Below are 19,643 nucleotides of genomic sequence, written 5' to 3'. Positions count from 1 at the left end.
TATTATTTAAATCTGGAAATAATATGGATGATTGATTAGCCCAAAGATCATAAACTTGAAGTTATCCTTGGGCAAGACAAGAAACAAACAGGATTGAGTGGACCGGGTCTGTTTCATGCTGGGATTGGAAATTGTATTCTTTTCAAGCAGGCAGGTTTTATACACTAAACCTATGGTGCTTTCAGCTAGCATGAAGGAATTAGCTCTGTGATGTTCAGAAACACCTGTTCTCTTCATCTTTCATTTTCCAACACAAGTATAGGAAATACTTCCATTTTCTCTTCACTAGAAAAAATAAAATTTCATATAACTGGCCCTCAGCTTTAGTTTCGAGGAAATAAGCAGGAGCTAAAGATACGGAGAATGGAAAACCACATGCCTTCCCCACATGCTCATATGAATGAGCAAGTTCAGAGTATGGCTCCCAGAGTCAAAGTGCACACCCAGAACTTTTATGTGAAATTACCAGGGCTTTTTAATGATGGCTAACTAATACCTCAAAGTAAATTTACTTTTTTAAAATTTATTTTGACAGAGAGAGAGAGAGTGCACGCAGGGGAGGGACGGAAGAGAGAGGGAGAGAGAGAGAGAATCCCAAGCAGACTCTACACAGTTAGTGCAGAGTTTGATGCGGGGTTTGAATTCACAAACCATGAGACCATGACCTGAGCCAAAACCATGATTCAGATGCTTAACTGACTGAGCCACCAGGAAACCCTAAAGTAAATTTAACACCAATTGTGGGGGGCACCTGGGTTGCTTAATCGGTTAAAGCATCCAACTTCAGCTCAGGTCATGATCTTGCAGTTCGTGGGTTTGAGCCCTACATCAGGCTCTGTGCTAATAGCTCAGAAGGATTCTCTGTCTCCCTCTTCCTCTGTTCCTCCCCTACTCATGCTCTGTCTCTCAAAAAATGAATAAACATTTTAAAAAATGTGGATCAATATTGCCAGGGCCGAACAAAGCCTCCCCAACTCCAGAACACCCAACAGTCAGTGGCCAGTCATACAATTTCTGCTATTTTTGTTGTGTATAATTCACATAATTGTTCAGGCACCCAGGGTAACAGTAGATAAAATTCATAAAGAGGTTCTCACACTAAAGACTGGCAAAAGACTAATTGCAGCTTCTACATCCCTACTAAATTACTACCTATGATTTAATCTGCAAAAAAGAAAGCAAGACAAAACAAAAACAGGATATAGCCCATATTATACTCTGGTAAACTGCCCTCTCTAATACCTATTCTTTTTATGGGCCAAGCGTTCACCTGCTGTTGTTTTTTGTTGTTGTTTGTCTTTGTGCTCTCAAGGAGACTGAGTTGGCAAATCATTGGTTAGTGTCTACTTCTTGCAGGCTTTGTGCTAGTCATTGGAGGTCTAAATGAATAACACCGATGTTGGCCTCCCTTTCACAGGGTACAGACTGTCTGGCGAGGATGTAAGAAAATAAAACAAAAGAATTCTAATCAAATACCATGAGTGTTAAGATAGGGGAGGATTGGGATGCCATAGGACCTAACTGTGCAGGCAGTTCCTGGAAGTTGCACATATGCTGGGCCCTGATAAGTGCCCTGTGAAGGAGAGGATAAAGAAGGGAAGTGTCCTGGCAGAGGGTCCAGCATGTGAGGTCATCTGGAGATGAGAGGGTGGATGAGCAGAAAACACCTGAGCAGCAGAAAGACGTCTGGCAGGATAGAAACACAGGAAGAGGAAGGGAGGGAAAATGGGGCTAGGCTCACATCAAGGGGGGCTTTGTTGGGGATTTATCTTGAGGGCCGAGCTTAAGTTTGCACTGTTAAGTCCCCCTCTTGCAGTGCGTACAGAATGGAGGAGTAGGAACACATCTGGAGATGGACACCTTGTTCACTTTGTCCGTTTTGTCCAAGGCCTTTGCTCTCATAGGGAGGACCTTGTGCTGGACAACTCTGGAGGTCTGGATTCCCTATCCCACAAGCCCGTGTGCATCACACTACCTCACAGGAAACAAGAACACAGTGTTTCCACAACAGAACATGGCAGGGAACTGAAAGCAGAAGACCCAGTTCCGCTACTTCATCGCTGGGTAGCCCGGAGCACTGTCCTCTGACCCCTTGTGGAAAATGGGGTGCTCACAGCATAAGTGCTTGCTTCCTGCCTCACGGGGATGGTTACAGGATCTGGGGGCTCCTGAGGGAAAATGTTCTACGCAAACTATCATGGGCTACATCAGTGCCAGAGATTATGGCTGAACCCAGAAAGGAGACCATGGGCTGAAAATCATTTAAGAAAAAGCATTCCTTTACTTCTGAAATACTTTGCAAGTGAGAATAGATCTCTTGAAGCAGAGGACATGCTTCAAAGGCTGTTAGTTGGTCAACAGTAGGTCATACACTGCTATGCTGCAGCACTATATTCTATTTGCTCGTAGACTGAAAGAGTTCTGGGTCAAGTTGGACTGTTATAAAAGCTTTATGTATTCAGTCATTCGAAAATATCTAGTGAGCCCCCATTTACAAGTGCCAGGCACCATTCTAGATGCTGGAGATTCGGCAGTGAGCAAAAGAAAGTCCCAGCCCTCATACCAGAATCTTCTCAGATCTGGGAACAATTCAGTTTTATTATCCCATCATTTCTACAGATACCTGTTTCATAAACTGCATCTAGAAATAGCGCTTGGACATGAAGCAATTTATTTTCTGTTTTAGAGCACAGATGGAACTGGTTGAAGGACAATCTTGACAACACTGGCTTCATCCCCTCGAATATTATTGGGATAGAATCCTTTTGCAAACAAAAGTCCATGGACGTATTTTCTTATAAAATGTTTTTAATGTTTATTCTTGAGAGAGAGTGAGAGAGACAGAGCATGAGTGGGGGGCAGGGCAGAGCGAGAGTGAGAGAGACAGAGACAGAGAGAGAGACAGAATCCGAAGCAGGTTCCAGGCTCTGAGCTGTCAGCACAGAGCCCCAACATGGGGCTCGAACTCATGAGCTGTGAGATCATGACCTGAGCCAAAGTCGGCTCAGTACTTACAGTGCACAGAAAATTGTGCAAGATGTTATGTTAGTATTTCTTTAAACGTCACATGGCTCTTTTCTCTCTAAGGCAGCGAGACTTGATAAAGATCAAATTTTCTACATAATTTTAGATTTCCTAAAAGCTGACCTGAAGGTTTTACTATGGCAAACAGCAAGTGATGGGTAGCATAGCACTACTCCTTATGTGTTATACGAGGTATTACCCAAGTTAGTTATTCTCAAACAGGAAGAGAGAAAAATAAGGACTCTCTGAAAGAGTCCTAATTTTTCATAAACACAGATAAATAATTTCCCTTTTGAGAAATGTGAAGTCATGTGTGGGGCTTCTTATCCACCAGTGGTGACAACAGTACTGAAATAAACAGCAGCAGTCATTTAGAGCAGGTGGAAATAAAGAACATGTGCAAATGGCTTGTCAGACTCTCTTCATTTTGGAAACAAACAAACAAAAAAGAAGTCCAGGACAGAAGCAGAGGGCAGAATAAGTTACAGACAGTGCTGGCTAGCTGTGAACAATTCTGGACGTGATGCCTCATGCTATGTGCTCAGACTTCCACATGCCTTCTTTGGGCAGGGAGCCCACTGGACCAGTGATAGAAACAGTTATCATGAAGCAACTGAATTCACCAAATAAATTCAGCACCCTTAAAAATCTATCTATCCGAGGGGTGCCCGGGTGGCTCACTCGGGTAAGCGACCAACTCTTGACTTCATCTCATGGTCCGTGGGTTCAAGCCCTGCATCAGGCTCTGTAAGCCTGCTTGGGATTCTCTCTCTGCCCCTCATGGGCTCACTCACTCTCTTGCTCTCATCTCTCTCTCTTGCAAAATAAATAAACTTTAAAAAAATCTATCTTAAACTGTGTTAGCATACACTCTTGACTTTTAAAAGTACCGGTGATTGCTGTCTGTATTCAACATAGAGGGTGTGCCACTTTTGAAACCGTTTTTATTTCATCTCTCATTTTAACTATGGTGGGAAAATGAAACTAGACTTGCCTAGACACTACCTTTTCTACAACCATTACATCCAAACCTTTTTTTTTTTTAATGTGACGCACACAAGCAGTGCACTACAACGTTTCATTAAGTGCATCTTGTATTGTGAAGAGAATTCTGACTTTCCTAAGAATTCTATCTCTGAGGCGTGGTCCAGAGCACAGCACATTTCTGAATGTGTTGGGGCCTTGGATAAAATAAAGTGCCCCCTGCTCACAAAAGCCACCCCAGGGAAGACTTTTACAATGTGTGTAATGTATATCAATGTTGCCACAATCATCAGAAGTGACAGATAGGAGCTACTCTGCCTTAACAATGGTCTTTAGTGATTAGTATACTTTTGTGTAAGTATACTTTGTACTCTGTGTATATATTAGTATACTTGGCATATCTACCTTCCAAAATTTAAATTTGGTCTTTGTACCCAAATGATGGCATTGATTGTTAAACACTATAGTTGAACACAAGAGTTCAGCTACAAATATTGGTTATTTTATAATACTTATTTGTCATTTTATATTATGTTTGGAATGCATTCCAAGCATATAACCAGTCAATAGACGGAAAATGAGTCAAATTATTTGATGGTCAACTGGAACAGATATTTTGTACAGATGAGGCAAACCACAGGTGACTGAAACATTAAAAAAGGAGATTTTTTAAAATCCCCAAACAAGGAATTTGTACTTACTTGAGATGGTTTCCTCTTGGAACATGTGAAAAAATTCTCTAAGACGGTGTTTGGGGTAACCGTCTTTCTAACTTCCTCTTTAACGCCAAGTGCTTTTGCTAGAGGCATAGCAACAAACCTACAAAATACGAAAGAAAGTAAGTCCAAAATCTGAGAATGAACCCACAATGACACCAGGAAACTTTGTAACTTTAGGTTCCAAATGAAGGATCAGCCATCAGGTCACATTCTTCTTGGGCTATCTACAACCAACCCCTACTTGGCAAAGAAGTTCAAGAGAACAAATTTTGGGACCGCTTTACACAAGCAATAACTTAAAAAAATAAAATACTTGCACAGTTATCAAGTCCACTTTATGTAATTCCAATACATATATAAAATATTTATATATATGATCCAGGAATTGGGATAAGCCATTCCACTTAGAGTTTCATTTTAAGACTGTCTAGGGACTAAAATGAATAATAATTTTGTTATTTTTTATGTTTATTTATTTATTTTGAGAGAGAGAGAGAGAGAGCACAAGCAGGGGAAGAGCAGAGAGAGAGAGGGAGATTCCCAAGCAGTCTCTGTGCCATCAGCTCTGAGCCCAATGTAGGGCTTGAACTCATGAACCATGAGATCATGACCTGAGCTGAAACCAAGAGTCAGATGCTTAACCAACTGAACCACCCAGGCGCAGTTCTGGAATGTTTTATTTGGTGATATTATCTTAAAGAATTACTATGTTCTTGGGGCGCCTGGGTGGCTCAGTCGGTTAAGCCTCCGACTTCGGCTCAGGTCAGATCTCACGTTCGTGGGTTTGAGCCCTGCGTCAGGCTCTGTGCTGACAGCTAGCTCAGAGCCTGGAGCCCATTTTCAGATTCTGTGTCTCCTTCTCTCTCTGCCCCTCCCCCTCTCATGCTCTGTCTCTCTCTGTATCAAAAATAAAAAAAACATAAAAAAAAAAGAATTACTATGTTCTTATCTGAAGTTACAGTTTATGAGTAAAATAGCCTGATTCTTGGGTAAATATCTGAGTGGAATTGATGGGTGGTATGACAAGGATACACTTAACTTTATAAGAAATTGGCACACTGTTTTCCAAGATGGCTGTACCACTCTGCATTCCTTCCAGTAATGTGCCAGAGTTCCAGTTACTCCATATCCCAGCCAGTACTTGGTATTGCTAGTCTTTTTAATCTCAGCAATTCTACTGGGTGGGTACTGGCTTTTACTGACTTTCCACTTTAAGCTTTATTATTTCCTAACTTCTGCTTGCTATAAGTTTAGTTGGGTCTTTTTTTTTCTAGTTTCTTCTTTTTTTAATGTTAATTTTATTTATTTTGAGAGAGACAGAGACAGAGACAGAGAGCATGTGATCAGAGGAGGGGCAAAGAGAGAGAGAGAGAGAGTGAGAGAGAGAGAGAGAGAGAATCCCCAAAACAGCAAGAACCTTATGTGAGGCTCAATCTCATGATCTGTGAGGCAATGACTTGAGCCACCTAGGGGCCCCTTTTTTAGTTTATTAAGGTAGAAGGTTAGATTATTGATTTGAGATCTTTCTTATTTTTTAATATAGGTGTTTATGGCTATAAAAATCCTTCTGATCACTGTTTTTGCTGCATCTCATAAGTTTCGATATTATGTTCTCTTTGTTGTTCATGTTTAAGTATTTTCTAATTTACCATGATTCCTCCTCTAACCCACTGGTTATTTAGAAGTAAGCTGTTCAATTGACACATATTTGCTAATTTCCCAATTTCTTTCTGTTACTGACTTCTGATTTCATTTCATTGTGATCAGAAAACATACTCGGTATGATTTCCATTTTTTTTACATTATTGAGACTTGTTTTATGGCCTAACATATGGTCTATCCTAGAGAATGTTCCTTGTGCACGTGAGAGAAATGTGTCTTCTATTGTTATTGGTGCCATGTTCTACAGATGTCTGTTAAGTCTACTTGGTTTATAGTGCTGATCAAATTTCCTATTTCCTTTTTAATCCCCCCCAATTCTATGCATTATTAAAAGTGAGATATAGTGGCGCCTGAGTGGCTTAGTCAGTTAGGGGTTGGACATCTGCTTAGGTCATATTCTCATGGTTTGTGGGTTCAAGTCCCACATTGGACTCTCTGCTGTCAGTGTGGAACTACCTTCAGATCCTCTGTCCCCCTCTCTTTCTGCCCTTCTCCCATGTGGCTCTCTGTCTCTCTCAAAACAAACAAACAAATAAAACTTTTAAAAAGTGAGAGACAGCTACAGCTATATCTACAGCTATTTGTTGAGTTGTCTGTTTCTCCCTTCAATTCTGTCAGTTTCTGCTTCATGTATTTTAGAGCTCTGTTGTTAGGTGCATATAGGTTTATAATTATTATATCACTTGATAGATATACCTTTTTATATTATAAAATGTCCTTGTCTCCAGTTACAATTTAAAAGTCTATGAAAGACTAAATTGTCTGATATTAGTATAGCCACTCCAGCTCTCTTTTGGTTACCGTTTGCATGGTGTGTCTTTTTCCATACTTTTCAGTCTAGTTATGTCCTTAAATCTCAAGTGTGTTTCTTCTAGAAAGCATATAGCTGGATCATGTATTTCTATCCATCTCTCCTATCTATGCTTTTTAGTTGGAGTGCTTAATTACATTAAGTAATTAAGTATTTACATTAATGCAAATTATATTTAATTACTGATAAAACAGGATTTAGGTCTGTTATTTTGTTATTTGTTTTCTATATATCTTATGCCTGTTATTTCTCTATTCTCCCATAAGCTTTTATTTTTTATTTTTTATTTTTTATTTTTTTTTATTTTTGAGAGACAGAGAGAGTGCGATCAGGGGAGGGTCAGAGAGACAGACAGACACAGAATCTGAAGCAGGCTCCAGGCTCTGAGCTAGCAGTCAGCACAGAGTCCAACGCTGGGCTTGAACCCATGAACCATGAGATCATGACCTGAGCAGAAGCTGGATGCTTAACCAACTGAGGCACCCTGATTCTCCCATAAGCTATCTCCTTTTGTGCTAGATATACAAGTGTACCTTTTTAATCCTCTTTCTTCCTTACAATATTTTTCCTTTAAAATATTTTTTCTAGTGGTTAATCTAGGGATTACAATTAATACTTCACTTATAACATCCTAGTTCAGATTAATACCAAAATAATTTCAGCAATATATAAAAGCTACCTTACCTCCCCTCTCTGTGCCATTATTATCATATAAATCATACATTTATAAATTCTATTCCAATTAACACAGATTTATTTATGATTACTGCTTTATGCAGTTGTCTTTTAAATCAGATAGGAGGAAAATGTGTTATAAATAAAAACCATGTGTACACTTTCTATTTCTTTTTTTAAGTTTATTTATTTTGAACGCAGGGAGGAGCAGAGGGACAGGAGAGAGAGAGTCCTAAGCAGGGTTCACACTGTCAGCACAGAGCCCAATGAGAGGCTCAAACTTATGGAACAATGAGATCATGACCCGAACTGAAATCAAGAGTCAGGCACTTAACCGAGTGGGTCACCCAGGTGCCCCCTTTTTATTTCTTATGTAGGTGACTTTACTGGAAGTACTTTTTAATTCTTCATATGGATTGAAGTTACTGTCTTTTGTCCTCTAATTTCAGTCTGAAGGATTTCCTTTAATATATCTTGTAGGATGGCTCTGGAAACAACAAATTCTTCCAGTTTTTGTTCATTGGAGAATGCCTTAATTTTTCTTTCATTTTGAAAGATAGCTTTGTTCAGTTGATAGTTTTTTTTCTTCTTTCAGCACTTTTTATATGTCTTCCAACTGCCTTTGACTTCTATGGTTGCTGATAAGAAATCAACTCTTAATCTTACTAAAGATCCCTTGTATATGATAGATGCTCCTCTTGAGCTTTCAAGATTCATTGTCTTTGTCTTTTGACTGTGATGTATCTAGAGCTTTCAAGATTCATTGTCTTTGTCTTTTGACTGTGATGTATCTAACTGTGGATCTCTTTAAATTTACCCTACTTGGAATTTGTTTATCCCCTTGGATGTGGATATTAATATTTATCATCAAATTTGGGGAAATTTGGGACTATGTATTTCTTCAAAAATTTTCTATCCTATTCATTTTCTCCCCTTCTTCTGGAACTCCCATTATTCATATGTTGTTATGATTCCTAGAATCCCACATCTCTCTGAGGCTCTTCGTTTTCTTTCATTCTTTTATTTCCTTCCTCTTCCTCAGATTGATGACTCTTCTACCTGGTCAAATATGCCGTTGGACTCTGCTAGTGGGTTTTTCATGAGTTATTGTACTTTTCAACTCCAAAATTTCTATTTGATTTATTTTATGATTTCTAATTATAATCTTTTTATTGATATTCTTGATTTGGTGAGACATTATTCTCATTCTTTCTTTTGGTTCTCGAGCATGGTTTTCTCTAGTCCTTTGAACATATTTAAAATAGCTGACTTATAGTTTTTGTCTAATAAATCCAACATCTAGGCTTTATAAGGGACACTTTCTATTGATTACTATTTTTTTCCTATGTATGAACCATTATTTCTTGTTTTTTTACATGTCTTATAAGTTTTGTTGAAAATCAGACATGTTAAATAATATAATGTGTCAACTCTGGAAACCAAAGTGTCCCTCTCCTCAGAGTTTGTTTGTTTTGCTGTTTGTTATCATTGTCCATTTGCTGATTTACTTCCTTTTTTGAACTGATCTGTGAAGTCTGCATTCCTTGCCATGTTTGGTCAGTGGAGTTTCTATTAGATTAGCTTAGGCATCATTTCATGATTAGATATAGATTTCCTTAAATGCCTGGAGCCAGTAAGTCTCTCAGTCTTTGCCCAGGAGCTCTGCAGACATTTTAGGACACACCTTCAACTCTCAGCTAGGCGGCTGCCAACTTTGCCTTAGCCTTCACTCTCTCTTTGCATAGAGCCTCAAGATCATCCAGAGGTGAGCCTTCTCAGATCTTTCCTGGGCATGTGGATAACCCTGGGCATACTCAAAGCTCTACAACTTCAAGTGACCTTCTAATTTCCAAGAATATGTCAGAGCTTTTCAAAGCCCTCTATCGACATCTCATTTTCCATATTATTTTATTTTATTTTACTATTTTATTTTATTTTATTTTTGACAGAGAGAGAGAAGGGGAGGGGCAGAGGGAGAGGGAGAGGGAGAGGGAGAGAGAGGAACTTAAGTACCTCCACACCCAGTGGGAGCCCTGATGTGGGGTTCAGTCTCACAATTGGGATATCCTGACCTAAGCTAGAATCAAGCATTGGATACTTAACCAATTGAGCCACTGAAGAACTTTTCCAGTTTTTCTTTTTAAGTTTTTTGGTTAGTCTATTGTTTGTCCAAATTGTTATCTACTACCTCAGGCAGTTCCAAAGTTAAACAATTGCCCATACCTGTTTTAGACAAGCACCCTCAGGGAAAACACTTTTTTGAGTCAGATCCAGTAGAACGGCCTTATAAGTACTGTATTCCAGGGAGCCACAAGGCAGGTCAGGTAAGGATAATTCTCTGGTAATGATGCTTTGAAGGAGCTCTAACTCTGTTCTGCCCCCTTCAATGAATGGCTTCCAGGGTGCTGGTTTCCACTGAAATTACAGGTTGTTGGTTTTTCAAGGCTATCACAGAGGTGAAAAGGCAGGATAGAACTAGGGAAGTTCATGTGCCACAAAGCATGCTATTCTGTCTAAGAGTCAGCTGTTTTTCTTAAATAACAGTCCCTGGATTACTGCTAACCTTTGGTTAATTCTGAATTCTGAAAAGTTGATTGTGACAATTTTTGCTAGTCTTCTGATTGTTTTTAGGGAAGACAGAATTTTTAGAGGAACTTACTCTGACATTTTTGTTCATTTCCAGAGTGTAGTGGTTTTAATTTGCATTTTGCTAATGACTAATGATATCAGACATTTTTTCATGTGTTTATTACCATTCATATATCTTTGTTGAATTATTTATTCAAGCCTTCTGCCACTTTAAACATCAAGTCATTTTTTTATTATTTAGTTATAAGAATTCTTTATATATTCTGAATTTAAGTCCCTCATTAAATATATGTTTTGCAAATATTTTCTCCCAGTCTGTGGCTTGTCTTTTCATTTTATTTACATTTTAAAAAACAACCACAAAGGTGGGGTGCCTCAGTGGCTCAGTCAGTTAAGTGGCTGACTTCGGCTCAGGTCATGATCTCATGGTTCATGAGTTTGAGCCCCACTTCAGGCTTTGTGCTGACAGCTCAGAGCCTAGATCCTGCTTCAGATTCTGTGTCTCCCTCTCTCTCTGCTCCTTCCCCACTCACACTCTGTCTCTCTCTCAAAAATAAGTAAACATTAAATAAATAACTAATGTAGTTATATTAGTATAACTAGTAGTTATACTATTATATAATAATAACTATTATTATATTATTAAAATAAAATATTACAATAATAAAAACTAAGGCATTTTTGCATACCATATAATTCACCTTTTTCAAATACACTATTCAGTGTTTATGTTAAAGTAAATTTGCCAAGTTGTAGAATCATCACCACAAATCAGTTTTAGAAGATGTTCATTGTCCCCATCTAATCCCTTATATATATTTACTGTTACTCCTATTCCCTCTCACCCCTGTCCCAGGCAATCACTAATCTATTTTCTACCTTTTACAGCTCTTTTTTTTTTTTTGGTTTTTAACATCATGAAATTATAAAATAATATGTAGTTTCTTGTATCTGGCTCCTTTCACTGAGTTTAATGTTTTTGAGGTCCATTTGTATTTTGGGATATATTTGAAATTTATTCCTTTTTATTAATGAATAATAACCCATTGTCTGTATGCATATACATACATTAACAATGTCTTTTCAAAAGCAAACACTTCAGCAGTTTACCAAGGGAAATAAAACATGTGCCCTAACAAACTCTTGTACTCAGACGTGCACAGCACCTTTATTTGTAATAGCTAAAAACTGTAAACAATCCAAATTTCCAACAATTGATTTATCCCTCAATTGTGTGTATCAGTATGTTGAAAGACCACCCAGCAATGACAAGGAATCACTGATACACAGAACAACATGAAAACAATCTCCGGTGCATTATGTGAAATGGAAGAAGCCAGACACAAAAGACTATGATCTGCATGATTACATTTATGGTAATAGAAAAGGCAAATGATGCTGACAGAAAGCAGATCAGTGATTGCCAGGAGCTAGTAGGAAGAGAGAAGATAAGCCAGACAGAGCACAGGAAAGTCTTTAAGTCAATGGAAATCTTCCTCTCATAATTGTGATGATGATTACATGACTGTATAGTTGTCAAAATGCATCGAATTTTGGATGAATTTTATTCTATGTAAATCATATCTCAAGGAAGCTCATTCTAAGAATTAACGATATGTCCCTATTCTTTCTTCAGTTCTAACAAAGGTTCTATCTTCTGCCAGGTTAGTCTATTTTAGTACTTATTTAGAGGTTTCTGTGTTTAATTAAATGCCAGAAATTTTGGTTATGAATGATCATTTAGCTCTTCAATTCACTTTTTTATGACCATGGGAGTTGAATAAATATTTTCTAAAATAATTTGATAAAATATATAAGCCAGTCCAACTTCTAAATGGACTGAGTTCCCCTGGAAATGGTCCATACATTTCAGAGACATATAAAAACAAACTAAGTATGCACCAGATGTACGTAGAGCAATGTGGATAGACCATAAAACATAGGGCTTCATTTTCAAAAAGAAGAAGCATAATGAGGTCTTATCACCATAGCATTTATGTCAACTAACGATAACATGCACTTTATGTTTATGCCTATGTTTTACTGGGTCATACAAACAAAAAGCCATCAAATACATTAGAACCCAGAAGGCAGGAATGGGACCAAGAAACAAGGATGAAAGGTTATTAATGAAAAAAGTTGATTCAAATCAATCAGTCAGAAGAGGTCTCAGACCAAAAAGAACGTGCTATGATTTGAGGACTATGATTAATTAGTTTTCCCTTCACATAAAATGTCCAAATCAAACAAAAACAAGATGTCCTTGAAACTAACAAAGTCTCAAAATAACATATTTGACAAGGTTTTGGATAAATAATGGAATTGTTTCATTTGTCTAACCTACTAGTTGAAAATTTTTATTGTAGGGAAACACTCATTGTTTTTACTAACAGAATAACACAAATATACAATGTTTTAATATGGTAATGTTCTCAGTCAGAGTCACTCAAGGCTCTCTCAAATGTTAGAAATGAAGAAATTAGGAAAAATTTTAAAAGCAAAGCAGAATGGAGCCAGAAAGGTTTTATGCAGTAAGGGAATACAATGAACCTCAAAGCCAAATAAAATATAACATTCCCCTCTAGAGGGTCATGTGGGAGATTAGTATATGGATGAATATATACAATGGGTAAAGATACAGTAGACAAATATACATATCCATAGCATACTTGCTGATGTGAGGAATACACCTGTATTAAAATTACTAATTTAACCAAAAAAGAGAAATATGGTCTTGTTTTTTCAAGATGCTCAGGCTCCAAGGACAGAAACAACATTTTTGATGAAACAGAGGAAGCATATATAGTTTTCTATTTTAGCATTATCCTTCCTTTTCAAATAAATCTGGAAAATCAATCGCTTCATCTGATGTTAGTGTAAAGAATTATGAAGAGGGATTGAATTTAAAACTCTGTTTTGAAAAAGGAGAAAAGAATGGAGTATAAAAAATATCTGATAAACTGAACTGCAAAGAGAAGCGAGACAGGTCTTAACTTGAGAAATACATTAGGGATTAACTTGCCTGAACTTTCATTTTATGGATATGGAATATTAAAAAAAAGTCCAAGAGGAAGAAAAAATAATGTGAACTTCTACTCCCATATAAACGGTTCAAAGTTGGGTTAATTACCGAGGAATGAGTCTCTCAGGTTTGCTACTCTTGCAGAGCTGAGCCTTCAGACACCCAGACAGCCCCTCTTCCTCTAGCACTTCATTAGTTGCCTGTGAGCCAAAAGCCTAGCAATTCCAGATCCCCCTCCCCTGCTTTCAATATTCTTTTACAGAATAAAGGAAGGCAGCCCTAGGCAGATATTAAGCATATGAAGTTTAAATATTGCTCCTTAACAGCAGGGTGCCTGGGTGGCTCAGTAAGCGTCCAATGATGGCTCAGGCCATGATCTCATGATTTGTGAGTTGGAGCCCCATGTAGGGCTGTGTGCTGACCTCTCCGAATGTGGAGCCTGCTTTGCATTCTGTGTCTCCCGCCCTCTCTGCCCCTCCCCCCCAAATAAATAAATGTTTAAAAAATGTTTTTAAATACTTCTAAACAGAAACAGTAGCCCACTAGGATAAGATTGATTCCCTGTTCCTAAGGATTCAAAGGCTCTTTGAACAGAGTTTAAGCTGGTGGTTTTATATGAGATAACATTTGAGTCGAACGTGCATATTTTGAGACTATTTCAATTTAGGACAGTTAATAACAATCCTTTTTCAACTCTTGGAAATTGCTACAGATGGGTCATTCCACCTTTCCTTCTTTGAAGAATGAGGATATACTATCCCATCATGAGCTTATGTTGCTTGGTAGAAACAGTAGAAATGGGGAGTATATTCATTGCACAAATAAAAGAAAAAAGATTATTACCTTTTGACTTTACCACTTCCATCCTTGCCTTGACCCTTCTGAGACCACAGTTTACTCTGAGATAATGTATTTATTGCACAACTATTTAAATTTGAGTGGCTCAGATCCCCCTTTAAATCACAGATTCATAAAGGAATGTAGAGAAGAGTCTGGATAAACTGGTTAGAAAGTGCTGTGCTAGACTCCCCACTCCCCACCCAGCAACAACATGCTGATGTATAGATCCCATAAGCTAAAACTTACAAGCAAAAGGAGTCCTAAACACAAAGCCAAAGTCAGTCCCTTTCAAATGATCGACTTCTTTGTTCTTTATCAATTCTGTTTCTCTGCTCTTGCTTTTCTAGGAAAGGACATCACCTCCTGATCTTAAATGGCTCCCGGCTAGCACAAAGAGATAAAAGTGAACCAGCCGAATCACAGCTACTGGTCACTTCATGGAATGGGTGGGTGTAATATAAATACAGTTTAGGACAAAAGATGACAGCTTTTGTGTGACATATGTCATAGGAGATGCTGAAACACAGTATCAAATTTACATGAATTTTTAAGATAGTTCAGAAAATTTCACATTCGTTAGCTTATGTTTTCTGTATTTTCAGGAGATATTAACTAACTCTTTTCCGCCATCAGGGGTATTTCACTGTGAAAGTCCAAGAAGTACTGGTAAAAGGGGAAAATGAAAACCTAACAGTCCTGAACTTGGTGTCATAACATGTCAGTTCAAGTCCAAGTCAGTTCAAGTCCAAATCTACCCCTTGAATACTAATTGCGATCCTGGCCAGGTTACTTACTTCTTATTTTCTTGACTGAGATCACATCTCTTGTGATTTTATGTGCTTGTTAAACTATAAGTTTCTACTGAGATGCAAGGTGTAGTATTTTATTTATGACACATGTGGTTTAATCTAATGCAAATGATATGGTAGTCTTCAGAAAGAGATAAACACATGCTTCAAAAGGCATGATCTCGCTTCCAAGTTAAATTTCCCTTATTTCTATTGCATTCAAACAGAGATGTGAGGCTAGTGGACAAACACATCATTTTCTGTAGTGAATGAAGAAAACTAAAGGTGAGTTATTGGGAGTAAAAGCTATATGAAGAGATTGGGAAAATGGCATAGACTATCCTTATCCCTTGAGAAGAAGAAAGAATGGTCCTAGGAATTACAGGAGGATTGGATTCCTTCCTGATTGTTGTTGGAGCAGCCTACGCTAAGACAGAACAAGTTGGTCCTCCACAGCTGTGCTGCTTTGGCAACCAAAAGAGTTTTCTAGTTCATCGCCCTGATCAAAATGTAAAACAAATGGAGCTATCCAACAAGAAGTGGGTAATCTGCCGTGCAAATAAGAAGACCTGGATGCCAAATTCAAAGATCACCACACATGGTGCAAGACAAACAAGGATTTCAGGATAATAGAAAGTAATTTGCTAAATTGGACGTGCAGCAGCAACTTCTACTTTATTTATGCATTCTTTGACAAATCCAAACATGTGAGTAAAAGTGGAATTAATGGTCAAAAAGAAAGAACATTTGCAAATGTTCCCCACTCGAGTTTAAGTGGTACCCAGGGGCTTCCTCTTCCTCTCAATAGCAATAGCACATTGTTGGCCCAAGTAAAGTTATTATTTGAATAAAAACCTTTTGGAGAGTCCATGAAACAGAGTTGGTCAAACTAACTCTTGAGATAAGGACCCTGCAAATGGTTATAAACGTATGATCTGCATTACAGTTAGTCTGGGACTAAATGATCTTTATCAAGTTTTGTCTTAAGTTTTTCCAACTTTGACATTCAAATATTCTTTTTGCTCCAAAAAAGTTAATGTGCTAATAACAGTTTTTTGAAATAGAGACAACCATGGAGATTACAGATGAACATTTATCTCCTGTTATCATAACACAAGTAAAGTTTTAATAAAAAGGTTGGAAGTAGTATCTATTGAAATTAAGAAAAAGAAAAGTTTACTTTTTCTGAGAAAGCAAATTGATATTTTTTCTTTGATTTCCTTATACTTTGGAATGAAGGGCTGCTCTAAAAACTCTCAATAAAACTTTAAAATTATGCTCTAAAACAAATATTAAGTTTGGTCTTTAATGAGCCATATTAGCTATTTTATAGGCATTCTAAAATGACACAGACTTTTCTAGCACTGCCTTTCTGGGAACGCATATCCTTTGTCAGACCACATGGGATGTGGAAGATAAAATGGGTCCCTATACTGTCACTGACATTAGTAAGTCCTATGATCCTTAACCTCTCTTGATCTCAATTTTCTTCACTGTGAAACTAACACACTTGAGGAGCTTGTGTTCCTAATTTTTATTTGTTCAGCTTGTAGATAATGTTTGGTGCACATATGATTTGATGACCCCCCCCCTCCCCAGAATCTGCAGCCCATTAATGGCTACCTCTGAGCAACAGATTACTTAAAGTTCTTACAAAGATTCCAGTATTCCATAGTTGGGCCAAAAGAGAAGAATGGGAAGGAAAGAGACACAAATACTACTTACTTTTCAAAGAAATGTCTGATAATCAGCAAGCCAAAAGCATATGGAATTGTCATGTACAAATGAGATGGTTTGACAAAGACAAGTCCATCATGATCTTCAAGATCTGACCACTTTATTGTTGGAGGAAGCCAAAACCGTTCCAACCAAAACCATTCTTTAAATGTCTGAAACATTCTAGAGAGATGGAAAAAGAATATGTTAGACTTGTAAAACCAATACTTAAAATTTAAATAACTTTGAACACCACTACTCAAAATACCTATGCTAGAGGTTTTGAAAACTAGACAAAATGGACTCCTATTATTCAATGGGTTTCATGACCGTTCATTGCATTAAACAAGAATTACTCTGCTGATACTCTGAGAACAATTTTGGCTGTGGCATGGTAGACTGAAGTTTGACATACCACTGTTCCCATTTTGGTGCAACATACATTAATATTATGGGTATGTTTCTTCCTCTTCTATGAGTCTATGGTATGTAAAATTACTTAACAGTAATCTGTCTCTACAACTTCAACATACCCAACCTCATGAATGTTCCAAGTATGTATAGATCTACATGAGAATCCTGAGAACTTCGTTAGGAAATAATGAACAAACATATTTAATTTCATAATACAGTAAGGAACTCAAATTTTTTCGTTAACAAATATTTATTGAGGGGGAGGAGCCAAGATGGCGGAGAGGAAGAGAGCTCTGTAAACTTCGTCTGCCTCATCTATCGAACTGAGAAGGACATTACTCTCATCTGTAAGAGCGAAAGGAGAAAATACGGACTCTAGAAAGAAGAGAACCTCAAAGATACCTAAGTGAGTGAGTGCAAACTGGGGAGATTGGAAAAAGGGCCAGCCCGAGACAGGCAGGGGAGGTGGGAGCCCCAGTCCAACACAGGGAAAGCACAGGGAGCCCGAGAGACAAAGGGAAGAGACAGAGAGACTGAACATGCTCATAGTACTGTCTCTGGGGAAGAGGTAAAGAACACTTAACTGCACTTGGAGAGAGAAACTCACTCCATAGATAACTGCTGGGTAGCCCAAATTCCAAACCCAGGCGGCGCAAGGGAAAGAACAGCTTCCAGCCCTACGCCATCTTGGTGGGGAGTCAGCGGCTGCGGCAGCGGCAGCGCCAGGGGCCTCACTTCCAACCTTGGTTTTGGGAGTGGGAGCACATACCTCATTAAAATGGCGTATCTCGCCCCCAGCATTGGCCACGCAAATCCCAAATCCCGGGTGCCAACAGGGAAAAAAAGAGCCCCCACACCTACACGATCCCGGCAGGGAGTTGGCAGTCGTGGAGGCTTGGGCGTGTGCTCAGACTGCAAGAGCTTCCAGCTCATTTCCGGCAGCGCACAGCGCCTTGGGCAACAGCTGCGCAAAGCCAAGAGAAACTCATTCCTCCCCCAACGCGATCATGATCCCGGCTGGGGGTTGGGAATCCGCAGTTGTGTCTGTGACAGCGTGCACTTCACCTCCTGCTGCGCATCTTGCCTCAGGCAGCACACATCGCCTCAGGCAGGGGTAGCCGAAATCCCTGCCTGAGCCAAGACAAACTGATTCCTCCCCCTAAGAAGCCAAGCACCAAAGCAAATACATCTCATCTGTGGAAGCATAAAAGTGCATGGACTGGAACTTTCAACCAAGGCAGGCCTGGAAAATACAACTCAGCTCAAACGCAGTACAAGGAGATCAGACTCATTAGAGTGGCCTACAGTGCTTAGTTCCAGCAGAGCTTGGCGTGCCACCATTCTACTCTCTGCAGACACCAAGGCAGAGCCTCTGAGACCTATCACACCAAACCACGCCTATCCACGAGGGGGAGCTGCTGCTTTTTTTTTAAATAATTTTTTTCTTTTTTTTTTCTTTTTTTTCTTTTTTTCTTCTTTTTTTGTACTTACTTTTTAATATTATTACCTTTTTTTACTTAATTTTTTAAAAAACTTTTACTCCTTATTTTCCTTTCTCCTTTCTCCCTTTTTTTTTTACCTTCTTGCAATCCAGATATATTCTCCTGTATCTCATCCTTACCTCTCCCCTCAAATGGTCATACACTTTTAGACTGTCCACTGTCCTTTGTTGTCTCTGATCCCCTTTATTTTTTTCTTTTATTTTTTCTTCTCCTCTTTTTTTCGTCTCTTTCCACTCCATATTCTTTCTTTCTCTTTCCCCCTTTTAATGTGTTTGTTTGTTTGACTTGTCTGTGCATTTGTGTGCTTCTGTTCCCTCTGTGTTTGTCTGTCTGTTTTCCGTCTTAGAGCTACACCAAGAAACAAGCCAAAGTGTGCATGACGGCGAATCCCAAATATTGCTGAGTAGGGAAATAAAATACTCAAAGGCACAACAAGAGAAACTGAGAGACACCATTAAAAGAATATTCCCTGAAACAGCAGGCCCTGGACAGTCAATAAGCCTCCTTTAACAGAGAAATAGTAACAGGTGCACAGTGCACAATGAGCTTTTTAAAGCTGACAAGAGACAGAAAACTAGCAAAAATGACAAAACGAAGGAACTCTCCCCTGAAGAACCTCCAGGAGGAAGTCACAGCCACAGAACTGCTCAAGGCAGATCTAGACAACATACCAGATCAAGAATTCAAAAAACTTGTCATAAAATTAATCGCTGGGTTTGAAAAAAACATCAAAGAATCAACTGAGACAATGACTAGGCACTTTGAAAATAGGTGTGATGAGTTAAAAAAAAAGGCTATAGATGAGGTGAATAACAAACTGGAGGCAGCCACCTCAAGGATTGACTAGGCAGAGAGAAGAATAGGTGAATTAGAAGATATAGTTATAGCAAAAGAGGA

At 38.5% G+C, this 19,643-nt stretch overlaps 1 protein-coding gene across 1 annotated transcript in view; it reads right to left on the bottom strand.

The window, feature by feature from the left end:
- The window catches only part of CERS3 (ceramide synthase 3), a 116,592-nt gene that overhangs the window by 59,563 nt on the left and 37,386 nt on the right, over positions 1-19,643 (bottom strand). The window contains exon 2 of the mRNA XM_029952286.1: positions 4,710-4,827. Coding sequence (XP_029808146.1) covers positions 4,710-4,827 — 118 coding nt within the window. The remainder of the gene's footprint in view (positions 1-4,709; positions 4,828-19,643) is intronic.

The sequence above is a fragment of the Suricata suricatta genome, chromosome 9 (genome assembly GCF_006229205.1).
Source record: "Suricata suricatta isolate VVHF042 chromosome 9, meerkat_22Aug2017_6uvM2_HiC, whole genome shotgun sequence".
Classification (NCBI taxonomy): domain Eukaryota; kingdom Metazoa; phylum Chordata; class Mammalia; order Carnivora; family Herpestidae; genus Suricata; species Suricata suricatta.
Note: the sequence above shows the minus strand (reverse complement) of the source record. Positions and strands in the feature narration are given on the sequence as shown.